General features: G+C 42.7%; 1 protein-coding gene across 1 annotated transcript; it reads right to left on the reverse strand.

Annotated features, from left to right (window-relative positions):
* Positions 1 to 1,461: 1,461 nt before the first annotated feature.
* LOC107383471 (SLAM family member 5) lies at positions 1,462 to 18,713 on the reverse strand. Its single transcript, XM_015956099.3, has 6 exons — positions 18,500 to 18,713; positions 16,518 to 16,820; positions 16,161 to 16,418; positions 11,334 to 11,429; positions 2,160 to 2,203; positions 1,462 to 1,947 (listed from the first exon to the last, which is right to left on the reverse strand). Exons 1-6 carry the CDS (start codon positions 18,558 to 18,560, stop codon positions 1,699 to 1,701), a joined length of 1,011 nt encoding a protein of 336 aa, XP_015811585.1. The 5' UTR covers positions 18,561 to 18,713; the 3' UTR covers positions 1,462 to 1,698.
* Between the last annotated feature and the right edge of the window lie 180 nt (positions 18,714 to 18,893).

Raw genomic sequence — 18,893 nt, forward strand, 5'->3', positions numbered from 1 at the left:
CCATGCTGAGGCTAAGCTAACTGGACGAGCAAACTGTTCAACGCCAAATAAACTGCGTGCGAACTCAAATGGTTCCCTAAAAGCTAGGTGGAACAACATAAAATGTGTGTTTTAGCGTGCTTACGTGCTACAATAACTCAGATATCCTAGAACAGAGAAATTAAATCAGTTTTAGAAAGCCACAAACACCAAACAGCTACACGTAGTGCAACACTGAAAACAGGAAACGCCTTACCGCAAGGGAATAAGTAGGGATGTCCCACTAATCTCCACCAGTGGTTTGGTGAAGATTGTGGGTGCGTCCTGTGCTCCAAGCCTGCCTCCCTCCGGCACATACTGACTGGGTGTAAAACCAGCCTTACCCAAGGATGATACATTTGGTGGCACAACCAAGTTTTGAAATGCCTTGCTGCTACATTGGAGGAAAAACGATCCAGCATCAACGCCCTTTCAGTACCTAACATCTCAACACCACCATGGGCAACTGCCTTCGTCCGTGAAGGCACAGCAGCAACTAAGAGCAGATCATCAGAGAGAAGCCAGCTGTGCCTAGCACGTGACTGGAAGATGCTGGCAGACATTGGCAAACAACTAGTGTTTCCCTCAGAGATAGCTACCACCACCGTTAGATCTGACCTGGTGCTATGGTCCTCCTCCATAAAGAAGATTTACATAATCAAACTCACCGTACCCTGGGAGGATTCCATGGAGGAGGCTTTTGAGCGGAAGCATCTGCAGTATGCTGACCTAGCCGCCAAAGCAAAACATCGTGGCTGGAATGCAGAGGTCCATCCAGTGGAGGTTGGGTGCAGAGGGTTTGTGGAAACATCTACCACAAAACTATTAAGGGACATAGGAATCATGGGCCAGAAACAGTGCAGAGCCATCAAAGCTACATCAAAGGCAGCAGAAAGAAGCAGCCAGTGGCTCTGGCTGAAGAGGAATGACCCCATTTGGGTCCCCAAGTTGTGTGCCAGGTTGCACACTTTAACGGCTAATTGGACCTGGGAAGCAAGCTGAGGTCTGATCAACCTACAGCTGGCCGCCTCTGAGCAGGGTGTATAGTGTTAAAGGCCGAAACACCCCATGATCCAGAGGAACACTACTGAGGATGCGTCCCAGAAACTTTTCCTGCAGTTCTACCATCCACCATTAAGTAGGCCAAGCACTCGTATGTTCTTGCACAAGGAAATACCATCTGATCCTGTGTTTTCTGGAATCAGCTTCACAAAGGTCAGTGACCCCTGGACTACACATCATCATAACAAAAGGAAAGTTGTGTAACTAAATTCTTATTTATAATCCAATGGTAAAACTCTTAAAAAGTGTGTGTGTGTGTGTGTGTGTGTGTGTGTGTGTGTGTGTGTGTGTGTGTGTGTGTGTGTGTGTGTGTGTGTGTATACACACACACACACACACACACACACACACACATTTAGGAACAGCAAAAATAAAATTAAATATGTTAATATATCACTTTATTATTTTAACATCCTGTACATAAATAAGCTAAAGCCTTTATTTTACAACAACAAAACAAGCAGCCACAGCCCCCTCTGATAATTCAAATATAAAACATGATGGTGGGAAAAGCAAATATATACCTATTAGCATGCTTCAGATCCCAGACAGACTTATGGGCTGTCAACCACATGATGATGATTTCTGATCAGAGTTTAATGTTTGCTGTCTGGTTTGTTATGGAAGACAGCAGGTTTCATTGTCATTGTTTGAATAAGTCATTTCTTGGTCTTCAGCTGTAGGATCTGTGGACTTGATCTTGGTAGCTCTGTTAACTTGTGCGTACACCGTCTCTGGGTGGGAGGAGTTTAAGAGTTTGCTTTGTTGCTCAGGATGACTGACAAACTGTACTAAAGCATAAGTTGTTGTTGGAGACTGAGAGGTATCCTCATCATTGTTGTATGGATTCTCCACTTGATTCATGTTCTAGAAAGAAAACCAGAAAGATCACAGGAAAGGCTTTAAAATGAAAAAAAAGCACAGATAATTATATTAAAGTTGATTCAATTTGAACAGACTGCATGAAGTGGTTTAGCTACTGGGATTAATTTAGAGAGATTACTCATCCGCGTTTGTATGCAGCTACAGTCTGACGTCTACCCTTCTGTTCAGTTTGATAGGGAGAGTTTTCTGCTTACCTGAGGAAGGTCATACACTGATTTTTCCTGGCCCTTTCTTTTACCTGTCAGCCATAAAGGATAAAAATGTTTTTTTTGTTTGTTTGTTTACTTGATTGTTTATGTTTTTAAAATGAAGTTGTAAACAGAATGAGCTTTAAAAAAAATGGAACTTTAACCAAGGGAAGGTAGTTGCACCAGAATGTTTTGGTCTTGGTGTGTGTGTGTGTGTGTGTGTGTGTGTGTGTGTGTGTGTGTGTGTGTGTGTGTGTGCGTGCGTGCGTGCGTGCGTGCGTGCGTGCGTGCGTGCGTGTGTGTGTGTGTGCGTGTGTACGTGTGTGTGTGTGTGTGTCTGTGTTTTTCATTTTCAAAATTCTTAAAAAATCTGTGGCCACGCACACTATATATATATATATATATATATATATATATATATATATATACAGCACCAGCCAAAAGTTTGGACACACCTTCTCATTAAATGTGTTTTCTTTAACGAGGCCAAAAAGTGCTAAACACCTTTGGGAACTCCTTCAAGACTGTTGGAAAACCAATTCAGGTGACTTCCTCTTGAAGCTCATCAAGAGAATGTCATGAGTGTACAAAGCAGTAATCAGAGCAAAGGGAGGCTATTTTGAAGAAAATAGAATATAAAATGTGTTTTCAGTTATTTCACCTTTTTTGGTTAAGTACATAATTCCACATGTGTTCATTCATAGTGTTGATACCTTCAGTGAGAATCTACCATTGTAAAAAGTCATTGTAGCTGCCGTCAAAGGCAACTCTCGCATTTAAGTTCATTTTATTGGATTTAATGTTGAAACAATTAGTAGTTCAAAGATTGAGAAATAATATTTCAATAGTAATTCATATTCTGTTCATTAGATTTATGTTTAAATGTGTATTTGTCAGAATACACATGTCAGAAATGTTACATCCGAACCGAATAATCAGTTTGCACATTTGCAACTTAATGCAAATGCAGAGCCGTTTGATATGCCACAAGCCAACTCAAGGGCACAAACAAGAGAAAGCAAACATGAAGATAGTACCATAACATTGGCCCAAGCTCTAGCTGAGTCCATTCACATAAGTCGCCTGCCAGTACCAGAGCCTACAGTCTTCAACGGAGATCCTCTCAAGTACAAGGATTGGAAATTGTCGTTTCAAATGCTGATAGACAGAAAGAACATCCCAGTGAATGAAAAGATTTACTATCTTCGCAAGTATGTTGGAGGACCGGCGCAAAAGGCTGTTGAGAGTTATTTTCTGTTGGGAACAGAGCGTGCTTATTGCTCAGCATGGAATATTTTGGAGGAAAGATACGGAAGTTCATTTGTAATCACCAAAGCTTTCAGAGATAAGTTGACATCATGGCCAAGGATTGGTAACAAGGATAGCATTGAACTTCGAGAATTTTCAGATTTTCTCAGAGGATGTGAAGCGGCCATGCTTCAGGTTAAAGGTCTTGAAGTTTTGAACGACTGCCATGAGAACCAGAGGATGCTAAGCAAGCTACCTGATTGGTTGTCAGCAAGATGGAATCGAAAGGTCATAGAAATTGAAGAGCAAGATGGTTCTTTTCCAACATTTAGCCACTTTGTTGACTTCATTGCGAGAGAGGCCAAGATTGCGTGCAATCCAGTAACATCGCTTCATGCACTCAAAGCAGGTGACTCAGAGAAAATGAAATCATCCAAGACAAGAAGTGTTGGAGTAAAGGTGCTAGTGAGTGCTGCAGAAGAGACGTCCAACACAAAAAAATGTGTGTTTTGTGAAAACTCAAATCATAGCATTCACACATGTAGGAAGTTTATGGACAAGGTCTTGAGTGAAAGAGTCAAATTTGTGCAAACCAGGGGACTGTGCTTTGGATGTCTAGGCTTTGGACACCAATCCAAGAAATGTGAAAAGAGAAAGATGTGTGACACATGTAAAGGGAAACACCCGACATGTTTGCATGAAGAACGAGACAAATCCTCAAGGAAAAGGAAAGAGGAAGAAAGTGACAAGGAACCACAAATGAAAGAGAGTAGAGAAACCAAACCCAAGGAAGCACCAAGTGAAGCAATATCAAACCGTGTGATTCAAAGTGACAGAAGTAATCTCACATCTACAATCATTCCAGTTTGGTTATCCACAATAAGCAATCCTGAACATGAGATTCTTCTCTATGCTCTTCTTGACAGCCAAAGTGACACGACATTCGTCTTGGAAGAAAAGGCAGATGCTCTAGATGCAGAGAAGACATGTGTGCAGTTAAAGCTCTCGACAATGTCTTCTAAAGATACTTTAGTACCAAGTCAAAGGTTGTTTGGATTACAGGTCAGAGGTTTCTATTCTTCAAGAAGAATTCCTCTTCCTGTGACATACACAAGAGAGTTTATTCCTGCGAATTTGAGTCATATTCCCACACAAAGGACAGCAAGAGCGTGGCCACACTTAGAGCACCTGGCTGAAGAAATCGCTCCACTGATTGAATGTGAAGTAGGCCTGCTCATTGGTTACAATTGCTCACAAGTGTTGGTACCCAGAGAAGTTGTGGCAGGAGAAGATAATGAACCTTTTGCCCAAAGAACAGACCTTGGCTGGACAATAGTTGGAGGAACTAATCCATGTGTTGACTATGGGGATGCCATAGGATGTAGCCACAAAATCATTGTCAAGGAAGTGACACCTAATCAGTCAGCTAAGCAGTTGGTCAAAGAAGTGCAATACATTTGTCACACACAAGTCAAAGAGGTGGTCACATCCGCAGATGTAATTAAGGTGCTCGAGTCTGACTTCAATGAAAGAAAGGTGGAAGACTCGCACTTCTCTCAAGAAGATTTAAGGTTCATCTCCATATTGGAAGAAGGAGTGAAGATGAAAGCAGATGGACACTGTGAGTTACCTTTGCCTTTTAAGCAAGACAGACCAAGTCTGGCAAACAACTGGAGTTGTGCCGAACACAGACTCAAATATTTGAAAAGAAGATTTGAGAAGGACAAGCAATACCACAAAGACTACACAGAGTTCATGAGAGAGACTATAGAGCGTGGTGATGCTGAAAGAGTTCCCTTTGTAGACCTGGACAAAAGCCCTGCCTGGTACATTCCACACCATGGAGTGTATCATCCACAAAAGCCTGGCAAGATAAGGGTGGTGTTTGATTGTTCAGCAAAGTACGAGGGAGCTTCCTTGAACGACTACTTGCTTACAGGGCCAGAGTTAACCAACTCTCTGGTGGGGGTCCTGTGTCGATTTCGGAAAGGTCCAGTTGCAGTGATGTGCGACATTGAGCGCATGTTCCATCAATTCAGAGTCAGAGAAGAAGATCAAGATTACTTTCGCTTCTTGTGGTGGGACAATGGAGACTTCAACTCTACTCCATCTGTTTATCGCATGTGCGTACACCTGTTTGGAGCTGCTTCTTCCCCTGCCTGTGCGAACTTTGGTCTCAAGTATATTGCTGCACAAGGTCAAGGCAAGTTCAGTGAAGCTACCATAAGGTTCATTGAGCGAAATTTTTATGTGGACGATGGTTTTATCAGTTTCCACTCAGAAGATGAGGCAATTCGTTTGGTGAAGGAAGCAAAGGAACTTTGCAGCACAGGAGGCTTGCGACTTCACAAGTTCGTTTCAAACAGTAAGCAAGTACTTCATTCGCTGCCGGAAGAAGATTGTGCAGATACAGTAAGAAAAGACTTGTCACTGGGCGAGCAACAAATTGAAAGAGCCCTAGGTGTCAAATGGTGCATTGACTCGGATCATTTCCAGTTTCGAGTAGTTGTGAACGAGCAGCCACTTTCCAGAAGAGGAGTGTTGTCCACAGTAGCCTCTATTTACGATCCACTTTGCTTTGTGGCACCTTTTGTTCTACTTGGGAAGCAGATACTACAGCAGATGTGTTGTGAGAAAGCAGATTAGGACGAACCACTCGCAAGCGATCTGAAGTCACGGTGGGAGTGCTGGTTGTTGGATCTAAAAAATCTAGCAGATGTCAAGATTGACAGATGTTACCTGCCCAGAGATTTTCAAACAGTTCAGAAGTACGAGCTTCACCATTTCTCAGACGCAAGTGTTTCAGGGTATGGTGTTTGTACGTACCTGAGAGCTGTCAGTGAAGCAGGACAAGTCCACTGCTCTCTTGTCTTTGCCAAGTACAGAGTAACAGTGATCGTACAAGATGACCAAGCATCGAGAAACGACTGGAAGTTGGCCAAAGTTGTTGCCATACACCCGAGTGAAGATGGATGTATACGCAAAGTACAACTGTTAATGAGTGACTCATTGTTAGATGATCATGGAAAGAGACTGAGTAAACCAGTTCTACTTGACAGACCTATACACAAGACTGTGACATTGTTAGAAGCAGATTAGTGTACATTTCATAAGTTCATGGGTAAAAATCACAAGTGATTGGTGGGAGTGTAGCTGCCGTCAAAGGCAACTCTCGCATTTAAGTTCATTTTATTGGATTTAATGTTGAAACAATTAGTAGTTCAAAGATTGAGAAATAATATTTCAATAGTAATTCATATTCTGTTCATTAGATTTATGTTTAAATGTGTATTTGTGTTAACTGTGCAATTAGATGGGAACCTTTTCTATAGTTCCATCCGTTGTTGCTAAGGGGGCATTTTTCTTGGCGCACTCAGCAAGCAATTAAGAGACGAGCCACGAGGTTGTACGTCTGCAGTAAGTTAAATAAAAGAGTGCCTTTTTTGGACTACCTCACGGCGTAAGGATTAAAGTTTATTCCCTTTGAGTGAGGCCAATGAGGTAAATGTTTTCTTTTGTTTATTATCGTTGTATATGTAAATTATGTAAATTTGCATGATATTCTAGTGCAGTTACCGCAGTGTTAAGTGTAACGTGTATTTTATTGATCGATTTGTTGACATGTTCGTCATATAATGCTTAAGGACTTTATTAAGAATATTCATTTAAGTTTGTATTTCTTTTTAGTTCTGACGGCATTGTATCGGCTGTGGTTGGACATCATTACATGTTAAGACATGTCGAAGAATCCTCCTGTCCGAAATAAATGTCAGTAAAAACCAAAGAACAAGTTGAGCTTTATTAAGACTCGAGGGGAGTGACAGTCATGGAGATAAAGAAAGCACATAAAATGAAAAGGTGTAGCGATACATATAGATTCATATCTATAGTTCAAATGTGGCGTAGATTTAGCTTGTTTATGATCTTATATTAATTAATTGGGGCATCACCCAGTTTTGTCTGTGTGAACTGGGATACTGGACTTAATATTTATAACTTCTCAAAGTTAACACCACATTTTAATCTGAAGCGGAGTTCTTGTCAGAATGTGCCGGCTATTCTCGAGATCCCTAGGCAATAATCAGACATGATTTAAGTTTTGTAAATTTATTACAAACATCAGTTGAGACACTTGACAAAGAGAACCAAACACAGCTTATTGTTTCATGCATGAGAATAAGTAAGTGCATAAGCACAAGGCTTTAAGGCAGTGCTATGACATAACTAGTCTGTAATAAAAGTGGAACTCTGGTGACGGATAGGATTATAGTAATGTGAGGAGAACAAGTGAGTGTGTGTGTGTGTGTGTGTGTGTGTGTGTGTGTGTGTGTGTGTGTGTGTGTGTGTGTGTGTGTGTGTGTGTGTTTTTCATTTTCAAAATTCTTAAAAAATCTGTGGCCACGCACACTATATATATATATATATATATATATATATATATATACATATATATATAATATATACAGCACCAGCCAAAAGTTTGGACACACCTTCTCATTAAATGTGTTTTCTTTAACGAGGCCAAAAAGTGCTAAACACCTTTGGGAACTCCTTCAAGACTGTTGGAAAACCAATTCAGGTGACTTCCTCTTGAAGCTCATCAAGAGAATGTCATGAGTGTACAAAGCAGTAATCAGAGCAAAGGGAGGCTATTTTGAAGAAAATAGAATATAAAATGTGTTTTCAGTTATTTCACCTTTTTTGGTTAAGTACATAATTCCACATGTGTTCATTCATAGTGTTGATACCTTCAGTGAGAATCTACCAATGTAAATCGTCATGGAGATAAAGAAAGCACATAAAATGAAAAGGTGTAGTGATACATATAGATTCATATCTATAGTTCAAATGTGGCGTAGATTTAGCTTGTTTATGATCTTATATTAATTAATTGGGGCATCACCCAGTTTTGTCTGTGTGAACTGGGACACTGGACTTAATATTTATATCTTCTCAAAGTTAACACCACATTTTAATCTGACGCGGAGTTCTTGTCAGAATGTGCCGGCTATTCTCGAGATCCCTAGGCAATAATCAGACATGATTTAAGTTTTGTCAATTTATTACAAACATCATTTGAGACACTTGACAAAGAGAACCAAACACAGCTTATTGTTTCATGCATGAGAATAAGTAAGTGCATAAACACAAGGCTTTATGGCAGTGCTATGACATAACTAGTCTGTAATAAAAGTGGAACTCTGGTGACGGATAGGATTATAGTAATTATTAGGAATAACTTCTGTGAGGAGAACAAGTGAGTGTGTGTGTGTGTGTGTGTGTGTGTGTGTGTGTGTGTGTGTGTGTGTGTGTGTGTGTGTGTGTGTGTGTGTGTGTGTGTGTGTGTGTGTGTGTGTGTGTGTGTGTGTGTGTGCGTGTGTGTGTGTGTGTGTGTGTGTCTGTGTGCGTGTGTGTGTGTGTGTGTGTGTGTGTGTGTGTGTGTGTGTGTGTGTGTGTGTGTGTGTGTGTGTGTGTGTGTGAATAAGGATTCATGTGCAGCAGAGAAGGAAGATAAATCTTGAGAGATAAATAAGAATTTGGATCGAAAATAACAAGCCATAAAAGTTTAAGTCTGAATTCACTAATCGGGCTTAGCAGGAAAAGTCAGCCAGATGAAAATGATTCACAGACCTTTTCTCCGTCGCCAAAGAGGTGTCCTATGGACTGGAATTCAGCCGGTCCAGAAGCTTGAATGCGGCCTTCAGGGGCCATAGGACTTTTTGGCACCTCAGCTTAGGTCAACCGTGTCTGGGGTTCAGGAGAATCTCGTTCCCTGGGTGTGGCTGGACTTTAGGTTCCTTCACTTCAGCGGCCCCGAAACGTGGAATTCAGATCACGGGCCCAAATTATTCCAAACGGAGCCAAATCATCAAACTGTTCCAAATTGTTCTTACTCTTAATGTGAAAACTTGACGAAAACGCAGACTTCTGGTTTCACGTAGGAAGTCAAAACTAAACAACGGAGTTGCTTCTAAGTTTTTACCGTAACTTTTGAGAGCTACCAAAATTACTTTAAAGTGCCGGGTTCTGCTGGGCCAGATGGAAAACAGCCCGCAGGGCATGAGCCTAACCCCGGGTTTCCACGGGAGCCGTCAGCAGCACGTTACTGCAGCAGCACGTCTAGCTGCTGCTTGGCCCTTCCCACGAGACGCGACGCAGCAGAGGAGCAGCTGTCACCGACAGGGCACGAAGTCACACGAGTGACTTCGTCAGTAAACACAACAACAAGCAGGAGAAAACTACAACATGGCTCCAAAATGTTTGTGTTTTTATATTCTGTCAGTTTTATAATCGCCAATACGGACCTGAAAAACAAAGGAGACCGCTAGCTAGGTGATAACTTCTCACGGGGCCGCACAGTTAGTAACCTTTTTTAAAGTAAAGCGACCGGAAGGCAGTACGTTCTTTATTCTGAAAATCTCGGGAGCTTCTCTCCATTTCCGCGTCCGATTTCCTGTCTTTCCTTCCCCAAAAATGTCGAACTTGACCCGTTTCAGAGGCGTCGCGCGTAGGAAATAGAACCGGCGCGTAAAGGCCGCGACATGCTGCTCCTGAGACGCGGCCGACTCGCGCTGCTGACGGCTGCTGACGGCTCCTGTGGAAAAGGTTTTGTTGACCACAGCCGTTCCTATCAGCAGCTATGACGTGCTGCTGCAGTAACGTGCTGCTGACGGCTGCTGTGGAAAGCCGGGGTAAGGCGTCCTTTGTTCTTAAACTGCCGCTACGAGGTTCGGATGGGTGCTTATATAACCTTTTGGGCATGCCCACCTGTATCTTACTCAAAAACCACTGGAAGGCACTGTGGATCTTCCAAATAAACTGTACCTTCTCCAAGATGAAAATCCATGATCAAATTTTAACACAGTTATTCATATAAATCCTCAGAAGTATTACTTTAGCATCAAAGTATTACTTTCAACGGGAAAGAATAAAATTCATGTCTTAAAACTGAACAGTTTTACCATTGGCATGAATTTTAACTGGAGAAACACCAAATGACAGAGGTTTAATATAAAAGAAAACTCAAAACAAACAGTTTAGGTCTGTGGATGATACGATTTTAACTTAGAGCACCTTGATTTCTATTTTAAGGGTGAACAACCTAAACACCTTCTTTGATTATAGATAAACAGAAAAATACCAGGGTTTTGATAAAAGCGAGATCCTGGAATCTTCCAGAATGAACCTTGAGAAGTTTTACGAGCACCCGTCCTGGGGGGGAAGAGTCAGTTATTGGCAGGTTGAGGTGAGACAGACCAAGTCCTGAGAATGTCCGGCTTAACAAGTCACTTGGTAAAATTTACGTTCCTGGGAGAAAAATGTAGGAGATAACCAGAATGCCCAACTGTGGGCCAGTTTCAAATTCCTCTCTTTATTTTCTTCTGCTGAATGTGAAAGAACCGTTTGTGTGACAATTTTATTGTTCTTTTCCGTGTAAATCCATACAAAGTTAACCTGAGGATATAAAATGTGGATTTCCGCTACAAAGGTGTGTCCAAACTTTTGGCTGGTGCTGTATATATAATTTTAAATATGACCTACTTCAGACAGAAAACTTTATTAAAACCTTTTGTATCAGAGCAGACACTTTGGCGCTTTTTAAAGAACGCATCCCTTTTTGCAGTCAAAATGATTTTGTGTGCTTTTTTAGGCAGAAACAACCATGTATAATTTAAATTTGTTCTAAAATTAAAATAAACAACTTTTACAGTCTGAGTAAATATTCTAGATTCTAGCATTTGAATAATACATTTAACTATTTAACTTAATTTTTTCTTTGAAATGAATCTAATATTTGGGATGGATGGATGGATGGATGGATGGATGGATGCACGCATGCATGGTTGGATGGATGGATGGATGGATGGACGGACGCACGCACGCATGGACGGAAGGATGGATGTTTGAATGGACGGATGGATTGCTACTTACACTTTAAACAGATGATAGCTATTATGCCAGCCACCACAGCAACAGCTGTAAATACTGATGAAGTTGTGATCGTTGCACTTGAAACTGTACTGGGACCTGCAGAATCAACAAAAATAAAACAAGTTTAATTAGAAAGGTTGACAATGTGAGAATTTTTCTAAAATGGCTTAACAAAGACAGGTTTTGTTTAAATCATACTTAGGAGTTTGTATGGAATGCCATTTGAAAAGTCAGTCATCCTTTAACAGCAGTTTTTTGTTTTTGTTGTTTTTTAAATCATTGTTGTCATCTTCCTCCGCTTATCCGGGTCCGGGTCGCAGGGACAGCATCCCAACTAGGGAGCTCCAGACCGATCCCTCCCCAGCCACCTCCACCAGCTCCTCCGGCAGGACCCCAAGGCGTTGCCGGACCAGATTGGAGATGTACCTCTCCAACGTGTCCTGGGTCAACTCGGGGGCCTCCTGCCGGCAGGACATGCCCGAAACGCCTCCCCAGGGAGGCGTCCAGGAGGCATCCTGGCCAGATGCCCAAACCACCTCAACTGACTCCTTTCGATCCGGAGGAGCAGCGGTTCTATTCCGAGTCCCTCCCGAATGTTCGAGCTCCTCACCCTATCTCTAAGGCTGAGCCCGGCCACCCTACGCAGGAAACTCATTTCAGCCGCATGTATCCGCAATCTCGTTCTTTCGGTCATTACCCAAAGCTCATGACCATAGGTGAGGATTGGGCCGTAGATTGACCGGTAAATCGAGAGCCTGGCTTTTTGGCTCAGCTCCCTCTTCACCACGACAGATCGGCTCAGCGTCCGCATCACTGCAGACGCTGAACCAATCCGCCTGTCGATCTCCCGATCCCTCCTACCCTCACTCGTGAACAAGACCCCAAGATGCTTAAACACCACCACTTGAGGTAGGACCTCTCTCCCGACCCGGAGTTGGCAAGCCACCCTTTTCCGGTCGAGAACCATGGTCTCAGATTTGGAGGTGCTGATCCTCATCCCAGCCGCTTCACACTCGGCCATGAACCTACCCAGCAAGAGCTGAAGGTCAGAGCTGGATGAAGCTAGGAGGACCACATCATCCAAAAAAGCAGAGACGAGATTCTCCTGCCACAAAACTCGACACACTCAACACCACGGCTGCGCCTAGAAATTCTGTCCAAAAAGGTAATGAACAGAACCGGTGACAAAGAGCAGCCCTGGCAGAGTCCAACCCTCACCGGGAACAGGTCCGACTTACTACCGGCTATGCGGTCCAAACTCACCCTCCTCTGGTAAAGGGACTGAATGGCCCTTAACAGAAAGCCACCCACCCCATACTCCTAGAGCGTCCCCCACAGGGTGCCCCTGGGGAAATGGTCATAAGCCTTCTCCAAATCCACAAAACACATGTGGATTGGTTGGGCAAACCCCCATGCCCCCTCCATCACCCTTGCAAGGGTATAAAGCTGGTCCACAGTTCCACGGCAAGGACTAAAACCACATTGCTCCTCCTCAATCTGAGATTCAACTATTGATTGGACTCTCCTCTCCAGTACCTTGGAGTAGACCTTTCCAGGGAGGCTGAGGAGTGTGAACCCCCTAAAGTTGGAACACACCCTCAGGTCACCCTTCTTAAAGATGGGGACCACCACCCCGGTCTCCCACTCCACAGGAACTGCCCTCGATGGCCACGCAATGTTGCATAGATGTGTCAACCACAACAGCCCTACAACATCCATAGCCTTGAGATGCCCAGGACGAATCTCATCCGCCCCCGGGGCTCCGATGCTGTGCAGTTGTTTGACTACTTCAGCAACTTCTGCCCCTGAGATTGGACAGTCAATCCCCAGGTCTCCCAGCTCTGGTTCCTCCTCAGAATGCGCATAGGTGGGATTGAGGAGCTCCTCAAAGTATTCCTTCCACCGTCCGACTATAGCCCCATTTGACGTCAGCAGTTCCCCATCCCCACTGCAAACAGTGTGAGCGAGTTGCTGCCTTCCTCTCCTGAGGCGCCAAATAGTTTGCCAGAACCTCTTTGGAGCCGATCGATAGTGTTTCTCCATGGCCTCACCAAACTTCTCCCACGCCCGAGATTTTGCCTCTGCAACTGCCACTGCTGCACCCCGCTTCCTGTACCTGTCTGCTGCCTCCGGAGACCCACAGACCAGCCACGCCCTGTAGGCCTCCTTCTTCAGCCTGACGGCTCCCCGAACCTCTGGTGTCCACCAGCGGGTTTGGGGGTTGCCACCACAACTGGCACTGGCCACCTTGCGACCACAGCTAGCAACATCCACCTCAACAATCGCAGAGTGGAACAAGGCCCACTCGGAGTCAATGTCCCCCACTGCTCTCGGGAGGCGGTCAAAGCTCTGCCGGAGGTGGGAGTTGAAGTCCGTCTTGACAGGTTCTTCTGCCAGGCGTTCCCAGCAGACCCTCACTATACGTTTGGGTCTGCCAGGTCTACATGGCATCTTCCCCTGCCATCTGATCCAAATCACCACCAGGTGGTGATCAGTTGACAGCTCCGCTCCTCTCTTCACTCGGGTGTCCAAAACGTACGGCCGCAGGTCAGATGATACGACTACAAAGTCTATCATCAACCTGCAACCTAGGCTGCCCTGGTACCAAGTGTACCGATGGGCATCCTTATCTTCGAACATGGGGTTCGTTATGGCCAAACTGCGGCTTGCACAGAAGTCCAATAACGAAACACCACTCGAGTTCAGATCAGGCGGGCCGTTCCTCCCAATCACACCCCTCCAGGTCATGCTGTCATTGCCCACGTGAGCATTGAAGTTCCCCAGCAGGACAATGGAGTCCCCTGAAGGAGCACTATCTACCACTCGTCCCAGGGACTCCAAAAAGGATGGGTACTCTGAACTGATATTTGGCCCATAAGCACAAACAACAGTTGGGACCCATTCCCCGACCTGAAGGCCCAAGGAAGCTACCCTCTCGTCCCCCGGGGTAAACCCCAACACACAGGCAGAGAGTCTTGGGGCTAACAAAAAGCCAACCCCAGCCCTCCGCCTCCCACCCAGAGCAACTCCAGCAAAGGAGAGTGTCCAACCCCTCTCAAGGACTTGGGTTCCAGAGCCAATGCTATGTGTCGAGGTGAGTCCGACTATATCTAGCCGGTACCGCTCAACCTCTGCCAAAAGCTCCTGCTCCTTCCCTGCCAGCGAGGTGACGTTCCATGTCCCAAAAACCAGTTTCCTTGTACGGGGATCGGACCGCCAAGGCTCCCGCCTCGGTCTGCCACCCGATCCACACTGCACCGGACCCTTCATGTTCCTCCTGCGGGTGGTGGGTCCACAGTTAGATGAGCCCATGTATCTTGTGCGGGCTGGGCCCGGCCAGGCCCCATGGGCGAAAGCCCGGCCACCAGACACTTGCTCACGGGCTCCAACCCCAGGCCTGGCTCCAGGGTGAGACCCCGGTAACCCTCCGGGCCGGGTAATCCGACTCCTTGACTGTATATCCATGAAAGACCAATTTGTCATGGGAGACCCTACCAGGGGCACAAAGTGCCCCAGACAAAATAGCTCCTAGGATCATTAGGGCACTCAAACTCCTCCGCCACGATAAGGTGACGGTTCAAGGAGGAGTGCTTTTTTATCATTTGAGAAAAATATCATAGTTCATTTTTCTAACATATTTTCGCCATGTTATTCATATATTTAAAAATGGTAAAGTTCCCAACTAAATATTTAGTTAGCAAGCTTTATATATATTTTATACTGAAATATTTATTTGATGAATTAAATATTTAAGACCTAAATATTTAGTTTGTAAAAATAAACATTTAATGTACTAACTAAAAATATTTCATTTGGAGCAAATTATTTAGTTTACAAACTAAATATTTAGCTCCAAATTAAATAAATATTTAGATCCCAGCTAAATATTTATTTTGGAGCTAAGCATTGAGTTTGTAAAATCAATATTTAGATTTAGCCCCAAAATTAATATTTAGCTGGGATCTAAATAATTTGGTAAATAAAACATTGAATTGGAGCTATTTTTTAAAGTGGAAAATAATAATTTTGCTCCTAAATATTTAGTTAAATTATTTATTTTACAAACTAAATATTTAGGTCTGACCAATTTTTTTAGTTTGTAAAATAAAATTTTACCTCTAAATTCAATATTTAGCTTGCTAACTAACTACTTTAACATTTATAAATGTATGTATAACATTGTTAATAATGAATACAATTCAATTCAATTCAAAAATACTTTATTAATCCCAAAGGGAAATTGATTAATTCAGGCTGACCAGGCCTGACGAAGTTTGCAGCCGCAAATGAAATGTTGCAGGTAAATAAAACCTTTCTGTGTTTATAAAGAACTAAAAGATGGGATTAGAATTTCAACACAGCAAGAACACACCAAAGATGTTAACTGAATATGTTTTAACATTTCGTTGACATTTAAAGACTAGGAGTAAGAGCCACTACTCCTAGACGTGGAGAGGAGCCAGCGGAAGTGATCTGGGAATGTATTAGTTTTTAATGCTGCGTAGATGTAACCCTGGGAGTTGTTTTGGGTGTGTCCCGCCAACTGGAACTCGGCCTGAGAGCACTTTAAGATCCCACTGGTGATGCTGAAGTTAAAGGGAAGATGATGACTTGGGCCCTGTTGCTAAGGCTGCTTATATTAAAGACAACAAGCTAAAGAAAGGATAGCCAAACAACAAAATTGTTCTGCATATTAAAGTTTTGCTGTTGTGGTTTTGCTTGATCCTTATATGTCTGCTGTAAATAAAGTTCAGATTATAAAGTAAACTGCCTGTCCCTTCCAGCTATAATACATAACAAGAAAATCATCATATCTCTAAATCTCACCTGCTTTTTTCTGACAGTAAACTTTGATGTTTTTCGAGTCCTGATTCCAGCTCACTTGGTTACTATGGTTACAGATGATGTTATCTTGCTGCAGGAAGACAGTGAAAGAGACTGGAGCTCCTTCTTGTAGATGGCAGGATGATTTGTTGCACTGAAAAGTTCTGTTAAGGTTAGAATCCTCTGTTCTGCAGGTCACGGTGAGGTTACAGGCACTGGAGTTGGACTCAGTTACTGTTAACTTTACTGGAGACACTGGTTCTGAAAAACAACAGAAGATGTATAAAAGCTGTAAAACATGATGTTGTAGAAGCACTTGGAAATGATGCCAGAAGCAGATGGCTACCAAAATATACACACCTTGGACAGTAATGTTATACTCAACTAGGATTTTGTCTTCACTTCCACTCAGCTCTGCTTTATAAACGCCACTGTTGTTATGTTGCACATTCTTTAACAGCAGAGAGTAGTTTTGCTTGAAAAACTCAATGCTAGTTTTATCAAAGAAAATTCTGAGATCTCCTTTGAATCCCAGTTTTACCACATTCAATGTTTTATCACTCTTAATACATTTCCAGGAAAAGTCTGCTACACTGGGGAGTGTAGTCACTTTTGCATCCAGCAGTAAGTCTGTTCCTTTTTTCGCTACCTGATGTTCCAAACCTGAAACATAAAACATAACTTTGCTTAATGAACAACACAACAATCATGGAAAAATGACAAATCTAGCAACATTTCTGACGACCCATAACTACTTTCTGTAGGATTCACACCAATATTCTCTAGAGATATGCAAAGGGTTATCTTGTGTGTGAAAAGTACGTCTCATGCTCCCTGAACCACTCTTTCACAATTTGAGCCCAATTTTCATTGTCATCTTGGAATAAGGCCGTGCCATCAGGGAAGATGGAATAACCTGGTCATTCAGGTAGTCAGCTGACCTCATCCTTGGAGCCCATCCTATTGCTGAACCTAGACCTGACCAGCTGCAGCAAGCCCAGATCATAGCTCTGCCCCCACAGGCTTGTACAGTAGGCACTAGGCAGGATGGGTGCATCACTTCATCTGCCTCTCTTCTTACCCTGATGCACCATCACTCTGGAACAGGGTCCATCTGGACTCATCAGACCAGTTTTAATAACGCATTGGACAGTTCTTAACCCAGTTTTAGTCGTTTCTGCATCTCCTTAGATGTTTTCTCTGCTTGATGCCAGTGATCTGACCCTTCTCACACAGACTAACATCTTTTTCACGACCACCAGATGTGTCATGGTTGTTTAAGAAATGAGAAGCAGCTCATTTTACTAATTGGGTTAAATAACTTGTTGCAGCTGAAAGATAATCCCCCTGCAGTAATTATCCAATAGGACGCTCCTACCTGTATGCTTAGTTAAACCCAGGTGGTGACTTTTTTTGGCCGGGCAGTGTATGTACTGTATGTGTGTGCAAGTGTGAACTTACTCTTTAATGATGAAAGATAACAAATATAAACACACACCCTACTAGAACTGACAAACTGAGGTTTCATTTGCTCAAGTGTAAGTTTCATCCTCATGGGAAATGTTTCTTCATGCAAAATAAATCTAGTTGACTTTGTTCAAACGGCTGCAACTTTTTTGAATTAAAGAGTTATTTTTACCACCTTTCATACAAAATATACTGGAACTAATTTTAGTTTGCTGGTAAATTTGGAGGGAAAATGCTGTGTATGTCAACAAAAGTAGGAAGTGATCTAAAAATAACAGTTACCTAAACAGTTTTAAGCCAGTCCCTGTCCTCAAACAACAGGGAACCCACTTGCTTAAATCATTTGTGTCTTTCTAATGTGAAATGACAAAAAAAAAGATAAACCTCTCATTTTTAAATGTCATCTTAAATATAAATAATACTCAGATTAATGTCATTCTTGGTCAAGGTGACTAAAAGCTGCTTCAGGGGGGCTGAAGAGCCACTCCAGAGCTGAAGATTACAGACCCCTGCACACAGAAGTCATTCTAAAAAACAATATTTTTATATAACTTAATTAACTTTCTTACTCCTTGAGCCAACAGAAAATCGTGTTTTTACTCTAATTTCAGATATAATAGAAGTGCTATGATGCAAAAATCCCTCCCATTGAACTAGCTAGCCAGCTATAGTAATGTAAAATACTCACAATAAGAACTTAACTGTTAGCATTTTCTTCAATGTATTGCTGTACTGGATTATAAAGTCTTGGATAAATACATTTGATTAACATTCTTTTATATTAAGCAGAATTTCTAAAGCTCAGTCTGTATCTTGTCACAAGTTCACAACAGAACAATAAGTCCGTTTTTATAGGAGTTAATGAACGGTTTTACCTTTAGCTGAATCCAACAGAGAGACGACAAGCAGAAGAATTGAAATCATAATTTCGGTCATCTGTCACATGAGGAAGTAGAACTGGCTGTTTTTGTTAAGACCCAACCGTAGCCACGGCTTCCTGTTCCTAGTTGAAAACGCTGTCAAACACAAATCCACATAAGCTCTATGGCTATAACATTCTTCTCAAGGTACATATTTGAAATGCTGATTGTCTCAACTGAATGTTGATTTGGCAGGAATTGACATTTTGATGCATTTATAGCCATTTATTTCTTTTTAGGGAGATGTTTTAAAACGATAAGAGGCTAAAACCTTTACGTTAGACCACAACTATCTGAGAGTTTTAACCAAACTCACTTTCATTCAATACGTTTAAGTGAGACACAAGTC

The sequence above is a fragment of the Nothobranchius furzeri genome, chromosome 11 (genome assembly GCF_043380555.1).
Source record: "Nothobranchius furzeri strain GRZ-AD chromosome 11, NfurGRZ-RIMD1, whole genome shotgun sequence".
Taxonomy (NCBI): domain Eukaryota; kingdom Metazoa; phylum Chordata; class Actinopteri; order Cyprinodontiformes; family Nothobranchiidae; genus Nothobranchius; species Nothobranchius furzeri.

Bases quoted from the DNA above. Each gene is read 5' to 3' on its own strand.
- LOC107383471 (XM_015956099.3), bottom strand. From the start codon at position 18,560: ATGACCGAAATTATGATTTCAATTCTTCTGCTTGTCGTCTCTCTGTTG. The intron at 16,419-16,517 runs GTGTGTATATTT...GTTGTTTTTCAG, and splicing joins GTATAACATTACTGTCCAAG to AACCAGTGTCTCCAGTAAAG. The intron at 2,204-11,333 runs GTAAGTAGCAAT...TATGGCTGACAG, and splicing joins AGCTATCATCTGTTTAAAGT to GTAAAAGAAAGGGCCAGGAA.